Source organism: Chanodichthys erythropterus, chromosome 11, assembly GCF_024489055.1.
Source record: "Chanodichthys erythropterus isolate Z2021 chromosome 11, ASM2448905v1, whole genome shotgun sequence".
NCBI lineage: Eukaryota > Metazoa > Chordata > Actinopteri > Cypriniformes > Xenocyprididae > Chanodichthys > Chanodichthys erythropterus.
The window spans coordinates 23,417,578-23,436,935 of record NC_090231.1 but is presented as its reverse complement, the minus strand read 5'-3'; the positions used below and the strand labels follow the sequence as shown (position 1 = coordinate 23,436,935).

Sequence of the window (19,358 nt, the reverse complement as noted above, 5' to 3'; positions counted from 1 at the left end):
TCCTGCACCGTGCTGTTGCCCTTGACACTCTGTCATCTTTGAGTGCATTTTCTGAAAGAAATAGAAAGTAGTGTATTACACACAATTAAATTTGAGTTTTGTGATTCAAGGCTATCACTATTACACACTCACATTCTCTGTCATTCTAAAATACACACATCCACACCCCTGTCCTCTCTCTCTCTCTCTCTCTCTCTCTCTCTCTCTCTCTCTCACACACACACACACACACACACACACTTTTTGTGTTTATTTAGAACATGTAAAAAAACAAAAACAAACAAAAAAAACAAAAATGCAGGTGGCCATTCCACAACAGACATAAAATCAAAACATAATATTTCAATTTACATATTAGAAAAGGAGTGGGAGGAAATATTAATTTAATGAATCCCCAACTACACATAATTTATATATTTGTATCCAGCTTATTACTAATCGACGCATCTCTCTCTTTTGCGCGCACGCACGCACACACACACACACACACACACACACACACACACACACACACACACGCGACATAACTTACCAATGGCAAGATGTAATCTGTGCCCAAAACACTGGAGCCTCGTCCATTCATTAAGCCGCGCAGCCAGAACCATATTTGACGCGTTGTCCGTTGTGATGCAGACGTGATTCTCCTCGTGGAGATCCCAGCTGGCAAGCCCTTCTCTCAGGCCGGCTGCAATATTTTCCCCTGTGTGGTCGTCTGGGAAGTAGGTAGTTTGTAGGCAGCAAGCTCTGAGGTTGAAATCTTCATCAATAAAATGGACTGTAAGACTCTGGTAAGGCTCAGCTGTGCGGCTTGACCACATATCTGTAGTGCTAGCAAAAAACTCCACCGTTTTAACCTCCGCGGCGACTTTCTCTTTACACTTTTTGTACAGCTCCGGTATGGCAGTCTGACTGAAGTATGTACGGGAGGGTATATTGTACCGTTTATCAAGCGTATATGTCAATGCCACGAATCCAGGCTTGGTCACCGTGCTGAGAGGCATCATATCTTTGGCTATGAACTCGGTTATTGCCCGAGTGATTTCCCCGTGCCGTTTTGAATTACGTTCATACGGAGTGACAATTTCGAACATTTCGGTCAGTGATCCCTGTCTTGAGGTATTTGGCCTGTCTGGCGCACTGGTGCTCGGCATTTTGGTCATACAACTGTCATACATTGATTTGTGGTATTTTTTTAAGTGCTGAAACAAGTTTGTAGTGTTACCCCGTGAAGTCGCAACGGGAGCACGGCATGCTCTGCATAACACCTGAAGCTGTGCAGAATCTTCTTTTTTGAAACAAAAATAGTTCCACACCACCGACGTGCTGTTCCTCTTTGAGATTAAAGTCGCAGCTGTGTCAGTTACTGACTGTTCCGTTGAGGCAGAGGCCATTGCGCTACAGGTTAAAGATGAACTGACAGGATGAAAAGTTGTTGCAGCCGAGTTCTCCGCTCTTTCGCTCGCGTCACGTGCCCACCTCAAATCGCGCACGTTGCGATTAGAAAATCGCATTTTCTCATATTGCGATATTATCGCAAATGCAATTAATCGTTCAGCCTTAGTTCTAGTAGTTATAGAATTCCGGTAGTGCTAGTGTTAAACCAGTAATGAGGAAATTGACCCAACAACGATTAGGATGGAAAGATAAATTCTTAGACAGTTATTTTACATTGACAGGGGTAGAAGGGTGTTTATTCATCTTTTGAGACATTGAGGGTCTTTGGACCTGCGAGGACAAACACTTCTAGGATGACTGTCACCGCACAGAGAACAGCAGTGAAGGAATTTACATTTGGTGTAAAGGCACACTGATTCATTGAAGTTAATACAGAATGGAACTACAGAATTAAATGCATCATTCAAATGTTTAGAGTTAGAAAATTTCTTAATCCCTGTAGAATTTTTGGCGAGATAGTTGGAGCTTCATTGATTTTGAAGGTATGCCGTCCTGGGACATTGACTTTTAGAGTGAGAGAATGAACTGCAAACTGAAGAAGAAATTGATCTTTGACCAGTGCTGGCTAATCAGTTCAAGGTCTAAAACTGACCAGTCAAGTTTTTGGTTAAATCATGAGATATACATAGCTGCTTTTGCTGAGAATGATTTGTGATATTCACAGAAGAGTGATTCGCCATAGTTAAGTGTGAGATCTGAAATAATGGCGAGATAAGTAGCTCAGCTCTTCTATCATGGAAAATTTTGCATAAAGTATCCATGTATACTATATGTATACCTTTATATTTAGGTTGTCTGTCTGAAGAGCTGTCCGAGGTACGCAGGATGCTGAAGGAGAAGAAGGGATGTTTTTTTTTTTTCAAAGTTGAGATTCTATTATCCAGTTTACCGATGGAATCCCTGATTTGGAGGAGAACTGAAAGTATGGGATCGGAACCATCCAAAAGGGTCACTCTGGGACTTTTTTGCTGGAAGAGTGGCCATGGGTGGAGTTGTATGCTTGTGCTTGGCTTTGGCCAGTGTGGGACTTAAAGGAGGGTGGCTTTGGGTGTCTTTGTAAATGGAAAGGAAGAGAGCAAAAAGTTATTGATGAGATAAGCCTTTTTTAGGATGTGATGTTCCAACTGAAAAGGTATTCCAGAATCCTATGCACTGGCCAGTCATTGATGGAAGCCTGGCATTGTGCCAGATGAACACTCCGTCGTATGGAGATGCTAGAAGCTACCGAACCATTTCAGCGGGTGGAGAGTTTGGGTTTTCAGTGTCAGAGCCGGGATCAGAGGCTTGATCTACCGTATATAACACCTCATCGCTATCCAGATGAGACATTATTCCGAGAAGGTAGATTTGAAAGCAGCAAAAGGAAAACTATAACGGAAGCTTTCATATCGCACAGCGTGCCAATCACAGGCTAGGACACTATATATATGATTACATGGATTTGAAAGTACTTCTGATTGGCTCGTGCTGCGGCGCTGGAAGAACCAATTGGTATTCATTAGAGTTTCATGACTGAACAATGTACATATTGTACATTGCTCCACTATGGGAAAAGAGGAGAACAGACATGGAATGCAGTGAAGTGTCACCCTGGAAGGCATCTTTATTTTTCAAACAGTGTAAATTTAGGTGCAATCAAATTCAGTACATCTGTTTCGTGCAGGTGAATTGTTCCGTGGGGAGAAGTGCATTTGCTTTCGTGCCTCTCTGTGATGGTTACACAAGCCTATGCTCCTTTAATGAGCGCAGGCTTCTGGTAGGAGTGTAGACTCATAAGAGTGAGTGGAAGTAGGAGGGTGCTGAGCCTGTGGTAGTTCTGTAAGCAAGCGTCAACACCTTGCATTTGATGCGAGCAGCAAGTGGTAGCCAATGCAGAGAGATGAAGAGAGGTGTGACGTGGGCTCTTTTGGGCTCGTTAAAGACGAGATGTGCTGCAGTGTTCTTAATCATTTGTAGAGGCTTGATTGTGCATGATGGTAGTCCAGCCAGAAGAGCATTGCAGTAATCATGCCTAGAAATGACCAGGGCCTGGACCAGAAGTTGAGTTGCATGCTCTGTTAGGAAGGGCCTGATTTTACTGATATTGTAAAGTGCAAATCTGCATGACCGAGCTGTCTTAGCAATGTGGTCCTTGAAGGTCATATGGTCATCAAGGATTACTCCAAGATTTCTGGATGAATTTGCTGGGGTAATTGAGGATGTACCTAGCTGGATGCTGAAGTCATGATTTAGAGTTGGATTGGCAGGGAAGACGAGAAGCTCAGTCTTAGCCAGGTTGAGCTGTAGATGCTCATCATCCATGCCGAGATGTCTGCCAGACAGCTTGGGATTCATGCAGCTACTGTGGGATCATCTGGTTGGAATGAAAGGAAGAGTTGTGTGTCATCAGCATAGCAATGGTAGGAGAAACCATGTGCCTGAATGATGGGACTAAGTGATGTAGTGTAAATGGAGAAGAGGAGGGGTCCAAGAAGTGAACCCTGAGGAACCCCTGTGGTCAGTTGATGAGTTTTGGATACCTCCCCTCTCCAGGCAACCCTGAAAGACCTTCCTGTGAGATAGGATTCAAACCATAGAAGTGGAGTACCTGACCTGACCAGACCTGACCAGCCAAAGAACATCCTGGAGAGTGCATCAGCATTGCCATTGACATAATCAGCTTGATGTCTGAACACGAAAGGGAAGTCTTGAAGAGCCAGGAATCATCTGGTGACTCTAACATTACTGTCCTTTGCCCTTGTCATCCACTGCAGAGGTGTATGGTCTGTTACCAGGGTGAAGGAATGACCTAGAAGATGGTACCTGAGCTCCTCAACAGCCCATTTTATGGTCAGGGCCTCTTTCTCAACAGCTGCATACCGTGTTTCGGCAGGGTAAGTTTCTGGCTGATAAATGTTACAGGATCTTCTTCTTGGACAATTTGAGACAGTCTAGCTCCTAGGCCCGTGTGGAGGCAACTGTTTGGAGGATGAATGGCAGGGAGAAATCCGGGACATGTAGCACTAGTGCAGAGATCAGCACTGTCTGTAGTCTTCGGAAGGCTCTCTTGACTGTAGCATTCCACGGCGCTTTATCTGGCTGGCCCTTCTTGGTCAGGTCTGTAATGGGGCAAGCCAGAGAACCCAGAATAAAACACTGATAATATCCAGCCTACCCTAGGAAGGTACATACCTGTTTCTTGGTAGAGGGCTGGGGATACTCTGTGATGGCCTTTGCTTTTTCCTCGTGCCTCCACAATCCCCAGATGACATTTTTGAGGGTTAGCCATCCAGCCTGCATAGTGCGGTCAGCACCTCCCTTAGTTGAAGTAAATGTTCCTCCCAGCTCTCATCAAGGTAGGAGGCAGCTGCATAGGACTGGTGTGGTTGGAGCACTCTGTCCATCAGCCTTTGGAAGGTTGCTGGTGCCCCATGCAGGCCGAAAGGTAAGACCCGGTAATGCCAATGCCCTGACGGAGTACTGAAGACAGTCTTTTCTTTTGCCAAAGTAGAGAGGGGTACTTGCCATGGTGGGATTACAAATTTAATAATCTGTTTAAGATCTGCTGATCCTACATCCTGACATAACATCACATGAAATACTAAGGCGAAGTACATTGTATTTAGCATTTTAAGGAAAGATGATGACATCAGATGAATGATTCTGTTAAGCAAAGTTTCCAGCAAGAGTTTTCTGCCAGTTCCTTTTCTCTTTATTGTAAGTCTAATGAGCTAGATTACTGAGACTCTTACCTTTTGTCTTTAATGGCTCTTGGAGCCCCTGTCCCATTCTTTTAATAGTGATGTTGATTGGATTTTGACTGGTGACAATCTAGAGTCTGGGGTGGGTTCCTATACCTGGACACTTCATTTGCATGTTTTGTTTAAGGTCGTCAGCCAGATGGTTTGTCTCCATTTCTAAGCATTGCCTCCTAAAATCTATATAAACTACAATGTACACTGCCTTAGTGGACTTGATGACTGCAGCGACCAACAGCACACATTCTCAATAAATATTCCTATTTAAGATACAACCAAATCTCCTGGACTTTGCTTCTGAGATTTCCAACACCAGTATACTTTTGTTAAGTCCAGTGTGGAGATATACTGGGCCCTGCTGAGACATTCAATGAGCTCATCCACTCGAGGCATTGGGTAGCTGTCAAACTTCAACACTTAATTTGGCTTACGAAAGTGTTGCTCCCAGGTCTCCATGTCTATCAACCCATGGGGTAGTCTTCCAAACAGTAACTTGAACGGGGTAAAGCCGGTGGAAGCTTGGGGCACATCTCTGATCCCAAAGAACACATCATTTTAGTGGTCACAGTCACGCCCATCCTCAGTCACCACCTGTTTTAACATATAAATTATATATAAATTATACATAAATTCAAGTAAGAATATATATAAATCCAAGTAAACATATCAATTAAGCACTAGTTGCTGAGGTACAGATGCAGTGTGCAGTAGGTCACTATAATATTCTCTCCAGTGAGTTCAAAATTCCAGAATCCGATATCAATTGGATGGGCCCAAAAGATCAGTTATTAATATTGAAGATGCTGAGAGATATTCAATATATATTGAAAGGTTCTGTGAGCTACACTCATAAAGTCAAATATTTGATTCAGCTGAGACCCATTACACAGCATATGAAACTTCCAATATAATGTTTTAAGAATCTATAAGATGGTAGCCACAGTACCAAAATCATTTTTACAATTACATTGTACTTTCAAAAATATACTAGCCCATGATTACTACAAGAACGTCTTTGGTGCAACATTTTTTGTGTCACATCATTAAAAGTGCAGTGTCTGGTGACGCTAGCGCATTCATTAAATTAGAGGGCATTCCCTGAAAGAGTTTCTGGCTCTGTTGATTACTATCTACATATCCAGTGCAAGTAAATAATCTGACTCAAGCAATGAAGCAAAGCATATAATGACTTTGTGTAGTTCGTTGCAGATTTGAAACATGATCCAAAAACAAGCTTGAGGGTGTAAAAGCATCCCAGTAATGAATCACTTATTCGGTAATGAATAAAACAAAACCAGACAAACTCATTTTATCTCTAAACCTACTATTTACAACTAAACTCTACTGCTTAGACATTGACCTTTTTCCTACATACAGCTATGTATCTAGTGTCTTTATAAAAAAAAAAGAAAAAAAGATGGATCTTAAAATCATATAGTCACTGCTGTAAAGGGTTCAAATATGCAAAAAATCCTTGAAAACTGAAGAATCTGCAGGACAAAGGGGGATTTTTCTGAAGAACAGAGTTCAGTTTAACTGCTCAGAATAAACAAGGGACTCATGAATAACCATCACACAACAAAAAAGCAGTCGCAGATCAGTCGTAGGACTGCGTATGTGCTTTTGGAGAATTTGGTGTTTCCCCATTCAAAGAGATAGGCGTTGCACTTGCATGCCCGAGAGGTGTTTCAAAGATGGTCGCTGAGTGAAATGACTTGTCTTAAAGGGACTTTGTTACTATGCAGTACAAAAAGAATCCAGGGATAATGCAGAATTGCAGTTATTACGTCATTGACAGGCTACAATGTACGGGCATTATTTTAAATTTGTGACTTTCTCTGAAATTACAAATCTTGGTAACATTTAGGATAATGTATGTACGCAATTTACATAGTGTTCAATGAAAATATTACACGGAGCAAGTGGTTTAATCTTACATATCGTCTCTAAAGCTGCAAAATTATTTCTTTGTACTTTGTTGGTCGTTAACATGCATGACACAGACAGCAGCAAGTCTATGTTAAGATTGAATGCGTGGATCCCCTATAACGATACACATCAGTTTTCTTCTTCACGTTACCTAAGCCATATGCACTGTGTACAAGGACATTTTGACATAAATCTGCATGTACATGTCCATCCAAGCAAAAATAGAAGCAAAGTGAAAGCAATTCGTCATTCACGTGTGTGCACAGAAGTGTAAACTGACAGGACCTAAACATGTGAAAATTTGATTTAAACTATGCTATCTTTGCGCCATGACTTGTGGATGCGCACATCGCGACAAATATCTAAAGTGATATATTGTGCTGCCTACTACACATCGAACATCAGAGTCACTGTGCTCCGTAGGCTACTCTGCACCTGCCTGGTCACAAGCATTTCACTTGTGCTCATGGTGCCCCTTCTTCTGTGCAGGGCACTCCCGAGTAGCTCTTTCATCTCTTTTAAAGGTTTGCTAGCTTCAGCAAGGTTCAGCCAGCTAAGATTAGCTAGTAGTGCATTATCAAGTAAAGCGCTTCCCTTTTGCAAGGGCATCGTACGACAAGGTTTCTCAATCTTTATCTGCACCATACATTAAGTATTCTTGTACTTATGTCTTGCTGATCTGGTTAATTTCTTTGTGGGGTTCTCTTAGCAGGTTCTGACAGTTAGACGAAGGTCTGTCTGCTTAGTTCTATCTAGCCATGAGCGGGAGTCACGCCCAAGCACATTGAATGAGTTTTTCCTTAGAAAATATATATACCTTTTCATTATTTACTTAAATATCTCAAATGCTCATTCACTCTTAGTAATAATCAAGTAACAATGATTATTGCTTGCTAGCTACTCGTGGTGGTGTCATTGTTTTCTACTTTATCTTCAGCTTCAGTCTTCACAAATATGTACCTTTACATATTTGGCTTATCGTGACCTTTCATCGGTATTCATAATGGGCCTTTCGTGGCTTTTCCTTAGAACAGCCTAATCGTGGTTTTCGCATAACATGGCATATTATTGCTTTGATTGGACTGGAACCCATGACTTTTGCATTACATGGAATATATCACACTATCACACTAAATTGCCTATTGTTGCTTTTGCTTTAGATAGCCTATCATGACTCTTAGTATTATAGGCATATTGTTGCTATCGGGCATACTGTTGACATCTTATCAAATCGCCTATCATTACTTTGCATTAAATGGCCTCTTGTTGCATCGTTGCAACTTTTAGCTTTACATGGAATATTGTTGCCATAACATTAATGGTTTATAGTTGCTATTACATAAGGGCTATCATGACTCTCAGCTTTACAGGGCATATTGTCGCCCTCGGGCATATTGGGCATATCATTGCCATCGGGCATATCGTTGTCATCGGGCATATCGTTGTCATCAGGCATACCATTGCCATCATATCAAATGGCTTATTACCTCATATTAAATGGTTTTCATTTTTTGCATCAATTGGCATATCGTGGCTCTACACAATGGCCTGTCTTAGCTCTTCATATAATTAAAACCTGTCATGGCCACCAGGTAAGTCTGTTTTATTTAACACCAAGATCTTCACTAATTGGCCTATATTGACTTTTCAAGGTACATAACCTTCGTGGTCTTTCCATGTTAATCAGATTAACATAGCCTCTCACTCCATATCTTTATCTTTATCAGTCAATGTTTATTAATTATGTATGCCATTTATTTATCATAATTTAATACTAGTACGTTACTAACGCAAACTACTGGTGGTGGTGTTTTCATACGATTCAATATCACTCATGATTTCCCTATACTCACTCAGGGTCAAGTGAACGCTAACTCTATGGACCATGGTCCTCATATGAAGTCTTCTAGTATAACGTGTCTTTCTGACCATTAGCATCAAATCACGATTCACATCACTGGTATTCTTTTGTGTTTGATCTAGGATTACCAAGGCTATGTTTATAGCAAGCATTAGGTAAGGTTACAGCATATCATAAAATCCTATATTTAAATCTTCTGTGGTAAGTACAGGTGCTGGTCATATAATTAGAATATCATCAAAAAGTTGATTTATTTCACTAATTCCATTCAAAAAGTGAAACTTGTATATTATATTCATTCTTTACACACAGACTGATATATTTCAAATGTTTATTTCTATGAATTTTGATGATTATAACCTACAACTAAGGAAAATCCCAAATTCAGTATCTCAGAAAATTAGAATATTACTTAAGACCAATACAAAGAAAGGATTTTTAGAAATCTTGGCCAACTGAAAAGTATGAACATGAAAAGTATGAGCATGTACAGCACTCAATACTTAGTTGGGGCTCCTTTTGCCTGAATTACTGCAGCAATGTGGCGTTGCATGGAGTCAATCAGTCTGTGGCACTGCTCAGGTGTTATGAGAGTCCAGGTTGCTCTGATAGTGGCCTTCAGCTCTTCTGCATTGTTGGGTCTGGCATATCGCATCTTCCTCTTCACAATACCCCATAGATTTTCTATGGGGTTAAGGTCAGGTGAGTTTGCTGGCCAATTAAGAACAGGGATAAGAACCATGGTCCTTAAACCAGGTACTGGTAGCTTTGGCACTGTGTGCAGGTGCCAAGTCCTGTTGGAAAATTAAATCTGCATCTCCATAAAGTTGGTCAGCAGCAGGAAGCATGAAGTGCTCTAAAACTTCCTGGTATACGGCTGCATTGACCTTGGACCTCAGAAAACACAGTGGACTAACACCAGCAGATGACATGGCACCCCAAACCATCACTGACTGTGGAAACTTTACACTGGACCTAAAGCAACATGGATTGTGTGCCTCTCCTCTCTTCCTCCAGACTCTGGGACCCTGAATTCCAAAAGAAATGCAAAATTTATTTTCATCAGAGAACATAACTTTGGACCTTTTTGTCTTTAGCCCAGACGAGACGCTTCTGACGCTGTCTGTTGTTCAAGAGTGGCTTGACACAAGGAATGTGACAGCTGAAACCCATGTCTTGCATACATCTGTGCGTAGTGGTTCTTGAAGCACTGACTCCAGCTGCAGTCCACTCTTTGTAAATCTCCCCCACATTTTTGAATGGGTTTTGTTTCACAATCCTCTCCAGGGTGTGGTTATCCCTGTTGCTTGTACACTTTTTTCTACCGCATCTTTTCCTTCCCTTCGCCTCTCTATTAATGTGCTTGGACACAGAGCTCTGTGAACAGCTGGCCTCTTTTGCAATGACCTTTTGTGTCTTGCCCTCCTTGTGCAAGGTGTCAAAGGTCTTCTTTTGGACAACTGTCAAGTCAGCAGTCTTCCCCATGATTGTGTAGCCTACAGAACTACTGAGAGACCATTTAAAGGCCTTTGCAGGTGTTTTGAGTTAATTAGCTGATTAGGGTGTGGCACCAGGTGTCTTCAATATTGAACCTTTTCACAATATTCTAATTTTCTGAGATACTGAATTTGGGGTTTTCCTTAGTTGTCAGTTATAATCATCAAAATTAAAAGAAATAAACATTTGAAATATATCAGTCTGTGTGTAATGAATGAATATAATATACAAGTTTCACTTTTTGAATGGAATTAGTGAAATCAACTTTTTCATGATATTCTAATTATTCGGCTGATCTGGGCATCTCATTCATCCACTCTGTCTTCTCCTCACTATGGCCTATCGTGGCCATCATACATGATCTACACGGCATGTTTATATGCTGGCTTATCAGCCTACTTGGCTTTCATGCTTGACCTAATGTGTGTACTATGGATGGGGTCTATGCCAAAGCAATGTTATGGCCTATGTGGCATTCTTCACAGCCTTAAAGCTATGGCAAAATGATAAGCTATTGCAAAAAAAAAAGCAAAAAGCAATTCTTCCTATTAATGACTTAACATTTATTAATGTCTGTGTATTCATTATCTCTTTCTCTTTGGTAATATTTAGGAATGCATTCAAAGAATCCTCCAACTGGTGTGTATTTTCTTTACATTCTCAGTTCTTTTGGGGTAGGCTCCGCCCCTGCCTTCATCTTAAGGCAGGATCTGCAAATGTCTGCTACCCTCCGGATTGTACTATGGACGCGACCTATGCCAGATAACTTTATCATTTATCTTTGATATTTACATACAAACTGTTGAATAAATCGTATTCAAACATTTCTTTGCTTCCCGAGTCTTTCTGGTAGAACTACTATTATTTATGCAGAGATGAGTAAAAGAGAGTGGTTGCTCTCACCAGTCTCTCAGTGTAATCAAACCTCATACCAGTGGTGTAATGTAACGAAATAATAATACTTTGTTACTGTACTTGAGTATTTTTTGGGAGAATCTGTGCTTTACCTGAGTTTTTTATATTTCTGTCAACTTTTACTTTTACTCCACTACATTTCCGAAATAGAATGTAAACTTTTACTCTGATACATTTTCCAAAAGCTTTTCCGTTACTTACTACAAATTAAAGTCGGAAGAACACAGACTGCAAGCAAGCATGTGCAAACAAGTGCTCGCATAGCCACGGTTCATTTCATTTTCTGAGTAGCGTCCATTGCTGGAGCGGCTGAGAAGAGTGCGCTGTCATTATATGGTATGAGAGCGGCCTCTAGAGGCGAAATAAAAACTATCACTGATGCCTCGTAGAGTTTGTTTTGACACGTGACGTGAGGCTGCACAGAGCGGGACACTTCAAAAATCAGAATCAGAAAGAGCTTTATTGCCAGGTATGTTTACACATACTAGGAATTTGTTTTAGTGACAAAAGCTCCATAGTGCAACAGAGTAACAGTGACAAGACAAGACACAGATAATAAAAAGAATAAAGAATAATTTACAAATATACAAGATAGACAAAGTGCAAAAAAGCAAAAAACAATATATGTAATATAGACAATTTGTAGTTACAGTTATAATGTGTACAAATTTGAAATATATATAAGTAAATAATGTATAATAGTGTTGTGTGTTCCATGTTTGTCAAGTGTTCATGAGATGGATTGCCTGAGGGAAGAAAATATCTGGCTGGTCATTCTGGTGCTCAGAGCTCTGTAGCGTCGACCAGATGGCAACAGTTCAAAGAGGGAGTGTGCTGGATGTGAGGGGTCCAGAGTGATTTTCTTTGCTCTTTTTCTCACTCTGGATAAGTACAGTTCTTGGAGAGTGGGGAGGGTTGTTCCAATGATTCGCTCAGCAGACCGGACTACCCTCTGTAGTCTTCTGAGGTCAGATTTGGTAGCTGAGCTGAACCAGACAGATATAATGCAGAGGATGGATTCAATGATGGCAAAACTGTTTCAGCAGCTCCTGTGGTAGGTTGAACCTCAGCTGGCGAAGGAAGTACAACCTCTGCTGGGCCTTTTTCACAATGGACTCAATGTGGTTGTCCCACTTCAGGTCCTGGGAGATTGTGGTGCCCAGGAACCTGAATGACTCCACTGCAGTCACAGTGCTGTTCATGATGGTGAGTTGGGGGAAAGCAGGGGGGTTTCTCCTTAAGTCCATGATCATCTCCACTGTCTTGAGTGCGTTGAGCTCCAGGTTGTTAAGAATGCACCAGAGAGCCAGCTGTTCAACCTCCAGTCTGTAAGCAGACTTGTCACTATCCTGGATGAGGCAGATCGGTGTGGTGTCATTTGCAAACTTCAGGAGCTTGACAGAGGGATCTTTAGAGATGCAGTCAATGGTGTACAGGGAGAAGATCAGTGGGGAGAGAACATAGCCCTGAGGGGCGCCGGTGCTGATGGTGTGGGTGCTGGATGAGAATTTTCACAGCCTCACTAGCTGCTGCCTGTCTGTCAGGAAGCTGATGATCCACTGACAGACAGAGGTGGGCACGGAGAGTTAAGTTATTTTGGGCTGGAGGAGTGATGGGATGATGGTGTTAAAAGCAGAGCTGTCCACAAACAGGATCCTCACATAAGTCCTTGGTCTGTCCAGATGCTGCAGAACATAATGCAGTCCCATATTGACTGCATCATTCACAGACCTGTTTGCTCAGTAAGCAAACTGCAGGAAGTCCAGTGATGTCCTTCAGATAAGCCAAAACCAAAACTTTCAAATGATTCCATGGCCACAGACGTTAGAGCCACAGGTCTGTAGTCATTAAGTCCACTAATTTTGGGTTTCTTTGGGACGGGGATGGTGGTGGAGCATTTGAAGCACGAGGGGACTTCGCACAGCTCCGGTGATCTGTTGAAGATCTGTGCGAAGATGGGGGCCAGCTGGTCAGTGCAGGTTTTCAGACAGGCTGGTGAAACGCTGGGCCTGGTGCCTTTCATCTCTTGTTCTTTTTTAAAGGCCGGAACACACCAAGCCGACGGTCGGCCGTCGGGCAGTTTTTCTTCGTCGGCCGACTAAGTTTCCTCGGTGTGTTCTGCACCGTCGGCTGAAGTTGGTCCTCGTCGGCTTTGTTTCGGCCGATTCGAAATGTTGAATCGGCGTTGGACCTCGTCGGGCCGTCGGGCCATATGATCATTCTGATTGGCTGTTCAGCTAGCGAACCAGTGCATGAGAAAAGAAAAACGGAAGTGACGAAGCAAGTTAACGACGAAGTCAAGAGGGAACACACATTGTTTACCTTAGGTACGTGAAAGACATGGCTATCTGGAACGAGGCAAGTGAAGACGAATTGATCAACATGATCCAGGAAAGGCCGGGTTTGTATGACATTACGGAAAAATGTTATGTCAACCGTGTGCTGAAAGCTGAACTGTGGCGTGAGATCGAAAATAAACTCGTCATATCAGGTAAGATTTCCTTTTTGGCAATTGAGAAAGCTTGTTTGTAATTGTTCAATAGTCCATAGTAAAACTAATATAACCATTTTAGTGTTTTGTGTGTACCAAACTAAGTTTGTTTATGGAAACAGACAGTAATTAATATGTGCTGTGCTAGCATCTCATATTTCATAATAATATTAAAAGTTAATCAAATTGTTAATAATATAATTAACAATACAGCAAAAAGTAACATTTGTTGGCATAACAAATACTCATTAAAGTGACAAAATAAGCAGCCATAACACTTAATGCTTACAAAATTTTACTTTGTCCCTCAGAAAAAGAGCTCAAGAAGCGGTGGGATTCATTGCGAACCCAATACATGCGTTATAAGAAACAAGGACCCTCAGGAAGTTCTGGAGCTCAGAAGACTGGCAGGCAGCAATGGATCCTGAACCGCCTGCAGTTTCTAGAGCCTCACACAAAAAGGAAGGAGAGCACTTCAAATCTAATGATCATGGTAAATAAACAAATATATTTATATTTATTTATTTATTTATTGTTTAATTTCAGAATAAAATAAACATTTTGCTTTTTGTAAGATGGCAAGTGCTTCTTTAAAAGAGTCTATTCACAAGTAACTCCGCATATTAAGTCAAGCCATTACATTAACTTGTCACATTTGTATCTTATGTTTTTTAAGGAACCTGCGGCTGATAGTGATTCCTGTTCACCCTCAGATGGTACCAACAGTGACACCTGGACTGGCACCCATGAAGACCCCAGCTTCAGTGATGCTGACCTACGGTCAAGTACACCCTTGGCTGAATCCACCATCTGTGGAACTGAGTCCACAGCCATGAGAAAGGACCATTTGCAAAGCTCCAACATAAAACCAAAGCCTCCAGGGAAGCGCAGGAAGATGCAAGACGAATCCTCCAGCGAGGAATCCACAAACTTGATGCGCACCATCGGCAAAACTCTGGAAAAGTTGGCATCACAGGAAAACACCAATGATGCCATCTCAGCTTACTGCAAAAATCTTGAACACAGAATGCGGAATTTGCCACCACATCTACTGCCACATTTCCAGCATGAGGTTGATAATTGCATTTTCAAATATTCAGTGGGCCACAACCATGCACTGGATGCATCTTCCAATCAGTATACACACTTGTAATTTTTTATGTAGCAAAATTGTAAACAGATATTGTAGCATTTAGTAAATATGTCACGCTTAGTTGTACGTTATATTAGAGTACTTATGCAAAGTTTATATTTCTGTACATTTTATTTATTTTAAATACCAACTGTTGATATTTTTCTGTAAATTACCTTAATGCTATTTTTGCACATTTGAAAATAAAACACTGACTTTGTGTAAAAGGTACTTCACTGTTCTTTATGTAAAAAAAAAATCACAAAACACAATGATGTAAAAATATAAACTTTATTTTGCAAATTCACACCATTGTTATAAAACATAAACCAAGGTCAAGGGGGAAAGAAACAAGTTTGCTACATGCTTATATTTTGCCCCACTGAAAGGGCACTGCACCGGTGTCCGAATTAAAGTACTGGCACAGTTTATCCCTGAGCTGTTTGGCGTGTGTTGTACTGTTGGTTGTGCGTGGCAGAGAGGCCTGCTGTAGGCCAGGGTCTTCTCTCCATCTTCCAGGGACAGTGTCATGATCTTGTTCTTCCTGGTCGATTCCTGCCATGTACACTTCACAGCACTCTTTGCGCAGAAAGTTGTGCAGAGCACAGCAAGACAAAACAATGTCCTCCACTTTGGCAGTGCTTTGAATATTAATGGTGGTTAGTAGGACGCGAAAACGATTTGCCAGGATGCCAAATGCATTTTCAACCACCCTTCGAGCTCGCGAAAGTCTGTAATTGAATATGCGTTGCTCTACAGACAGCTTGCGGTTCGGGTATGGCTTCATGAGGTATTCCTTTAAGGGGAATGCCTCATCAGCCACAATGCAGTAAGGGGCCAGCTGGTCTGATTCAGGAAGTGGTGCAGGTGCAGGAATGTTGGATGTTCTTTTCTCCAAGGCATCCTGCAATGAGCATCCCCCAAACACTCCACCATCTGAAATGCGCCCGTTGCAGCCCACATCAACATACAGAAATCTGTAGTTGCTGTCTACCAGTGCCATAAGCACTATTGAGAATGTATGCTTGTAGTTGAAGAATTTAGATCCAGATCCTGGAGGGGGACGAATGTTAATGTGCTTTCCATCCAGAGCACCCAGGCAATTTGGGAAATGCCACTGATTCTGGAATCCAACGGCTACTTGCTGCCACTCTTCCACTGTGTCTGGGCACTAAAAAACAATATAATTAAAAGAAATTAGTTTAACTCGTCAGACCATTAATAACTCAGTGATTTTGACATTCTTGAATTAACCCTGCAAAGCCCACTTCTGCAGAATTACAACATCACTTTCAAAAATTTAAAAAAAAATGCCTGCAAATGTTTTTTTCTCTCAAGATCACATTTACATAGTTAATGGGTTCTATTGTTCGTCCTCACAATGCTATTGGGTTGAAGAAGTGTTTATAGGTCAGCATTAGGCTCTTTATGTTTTGGATTTTGGGGGGAGATGCCTGTTGCATTGTTCAGGGACAGGTATGAATGGTCTTGAATATGAACCTGTAAGTGCTCTGGGGGGATGAATGTGTTCTTTTAGTATGATAAGTAGAGAGCATAATAGGCCAGCCAGACTGTATTGTTTGAATGTAGTAGTGGAATTTTATTTGCATTGAAATTATAATTTGATGGATAATACTTAGATCTCTGCCCTCGACACATGGTCTACCATCCTGTCTATTCTTTCAGTTTATCTACTACAATATAAGACCCTAAAATTACCCTTATTAAAATGTAAAAAAACTGAAAAATCTTTAATTTCTACATCAGAGGCCTCCTAAAACAATATCTGAGAGATCAAAAAAATTGCTCATTTTTGGGCTAAAACAAAAAACATTAAACAGATACATGTATACCTTTAGGTATTTCTCTTTTAAGACTTGGTAGATTGCTGCACAGGTTTCAGGAACAAATTGCTGAATTGTGGACATTCCCACCCGGAATTGGTAAGAAAGGCTCTTGAAGCTTTCTCCTGCAAAGATTACAAACACATAACTCCACTATTAATTTTCCACACCTTTTACAGAGTCAAATCTAACACTTTTAATGCATTTGTACTACACTACATTAAAGCAAATATTTTTTTTATCAGTTATTAAAGACATTGTGCTACAAACAACCATAATAATGTTTTATACATTGTGTCTTTTTAAAAGTAGGCTACAACTGGATACAAAATAATAAAATTCTTTTCACTTTTATAATGCTTCATAATACACCAAAATAAACACAACTGAAAAGGTGTTTTAATGAAATGTTCAAACAACGAATAACCTTACCTGTTGCCAAGAACCGTAGTGTAATCATCAGACGTTCCCCCACGGAGATACAATCCCGGTAGTTCGTGTTTGTTCTCTGTATGATTGGACTAATAAGTTCTTTTAACATGTGAAATTGAGTGGGAAAAAGCCGAGCGAAATTTTTAAAACCACAAGTTTCCTGTAACTCGAGCTCTCGACACAGGTTCGGGAAAGCACCTTGGGCCTGTCTCTGGAGTATCCATGGTTTCACCCATTTAGTGCGCTTTCTCCGTATTTTTCTCATCCGCTTCTTCTTTTCCTCTTCCACAAGCAAAAGACCAAGGGCTGACAAAGCCAGTGCCATTTGCAACGTGTCGGACATTTTTGAAATAACACGAATCCGTATGTGATGAGCGAGAACTGGTTTTTCATGCACCTTTGTTTATGTTTTGTATCCCTGTAGCTCTTCCGGTCTCCCTAGCAACGAACCATAGCAACGAACACAAACTACTGCCACCTGCTGGCATGGAAAGGCATTTCATCTCACGCAGGCGCAGAACGGACGTGCTATTTGGCCGTCGGCTGTCGAACGTCGGCTTGGTGTGTCAGGGCAACTTTGGACCCAGACGCTGCCGACGCCAGCCGACGCCAGCCGACCCCGCAGTCTGCTTTCGTCGCCACTAGTTCGTCGCCGTCGGCTTGGTGTGTTCCGGCCTTTAGACCTGGCACACGTCATCTTCACTGAACTGAATTGCAAGTGTGGGGGAGACGGGGGTTACAAGAGGTGTGAATGGTGTTTTTTCAAACCTGCAATAAAACTCGTTCAGATCGTCTGCCAGTTGTTGATTCACCACAGTGCTGGGGGATGGTGTCTTGTAATTGGTGTTGACTTTCAGACCTTTCCACACTGAAGCGGTGTCATTAGAAGAGAACTGATTCCGAAGCTTATCGGAATAATTACTCTTTGCCACTCTGATCTCCTTTTTCAGTGTGTATTTGGTCTGTTTGTAGAAGACTCTGTCCCCATTTCTGTGAGCATCTTCTTTGGCCTGACGGAGCTAGCTGAGTTTTGCCGAGTTAAAAACTGATATAAACATAGACAAAACAGTATGTTATACAGTGTACATTACAGTACATGTTTTCATATCATTATAAAGTAATTTGTTTGTTGACTAGATGCTGCATTAGAGGAGAACAGTAGTATGTTTGCCGTCAAGGCTGAGAGGATGCTAAAACATTAGTAGTACCTCAAGCGGTTAAAACAGTGTGAAAAAAACACCAACTGTGTAATGTTACAATTGTAACCATTCATTTGCATTAGTTTATATCCATTTATTCACTGTTATGCATTCGTTATCCAGCAAAGTTGCATATTTAAACTGTATCCTCATCATGCAGCAACAGAAACATAACAAATAAGAAATATATTCGATTTCAGTTCTTTCTTTTTATTTATTTATTTATTTATTTATTTATTTATTTATTTATTTATTTATTTATTTATTTATTTATTTATTTATTTATTTTTTTATTTATTATTTATTTTTTTATTGGCACTGTAACACATATTTTGATTAGATAATCATCAAGTTTTGTAAAATAGAGCCAAACCATGTGTGAAAGTGTACATATAAAGTATAATATATATTACTATTTTTTATATTTAAAGCAAGATGTAAGAAAGAGTTAAAACTGAACACAATCCTGTTGCTCCTTTTGTATTTTACATTTACTTGTACTTTTACTTTCAGTACTTAAGTATGTTTAATATATATATGTATGTATGTATTTTTCATACTTAAGTGCAAAAAATATCCCTTACTTTAAAACTTTTACTCAAGTAAAAATTTTTCTAAACAGTGATAAGTTCTACCAAAGGCATTTTCATTTTCATTTTATTTCTATACTTTTACTCAAGTATGGCTTTCAAGTACTTTATCCACCACTGCCTCATACACGTACTGATTGCATCTAATTTCACCTACTGTAAACATTTATCAAAATGTGTCCCACAGAGCAGCATTATTGTTTTTAATCAGAACATATTTGTAAGCTGTCAACCTTAAAACAATTATGCTTTTTGCTCTAACATGCTTCAGCATGA

At 40.7% G+C, this 19,358-nt stretch overlaps 1 protein-coding gene and 1 long non-coding RNA gene across 2 annotated transcripts; one reads left to right on the top strand and one right to left on the bottom strand.

Annotated features, from left to right (window-relative positions):
* Nucleotides 1-13,734: 13,734 nt before the first annotated feature.
* LOC137030717 (transcription factor Adf-1-like) lies at nt 13,735-15,341 on the top strand. The gene is made up of 3 exons (XM_067401153.1): nt 13,735-13,885; nt 14,197-14,378; nt 14,562-15,341. Exons 1-3 carry the CDS (start codon nt 13,735-13,737, stop codon nt 15,036-15,038), a joined length of 810 nt encoding a protein of 269 aa, XP_067257254.1. The 3' UTR covers nt 15,039-15,341.
* A 706-nt stretch (nt 15,342-16,047) lies between these two features.
* On the bottom strand, nt 16,048-17,459 carry LOC137031171 (uncharacterized). Its single transcript, XR_010896500.1, has 3 exons — nt 17,294-17,459; nt 16,871-16,986; nt 16,048-16,188 (listed from the first exon to the last, which is right to left on the bottom strand). It is a non-coding gene; the product is annotated as an uncharacterized lncRNA (long non-coding RNA).
* Between the last annotated feature and the right edge of the window lie 1,899 nt (nt 17,460-19,358).

Bases quoted from the DNA above. Each gene is read 5' to 3' on its own strand.
- LOC137030717 (XM_067401153.1), top strand. From the start codon at position 13,735: ATGGCTATCTGGAACGAGGCAAGTGAAGACGAATTGATCAACATGATC. The intron at 13,886-14,196 runs GTAAGATTTCCT...TTTGTCCCTCAG, and splicing joins AAATAAACTCGTCATATCAG to AAAAAGAGCTCAAGAAGCGG. The intron at 14,379-14,561 runs GTAAATAAACAA...ATGTTTTTTAAG, and splicing joins CTTCAAATCTAATGATCATG to GAACCTGCGGCTGATAGTGA.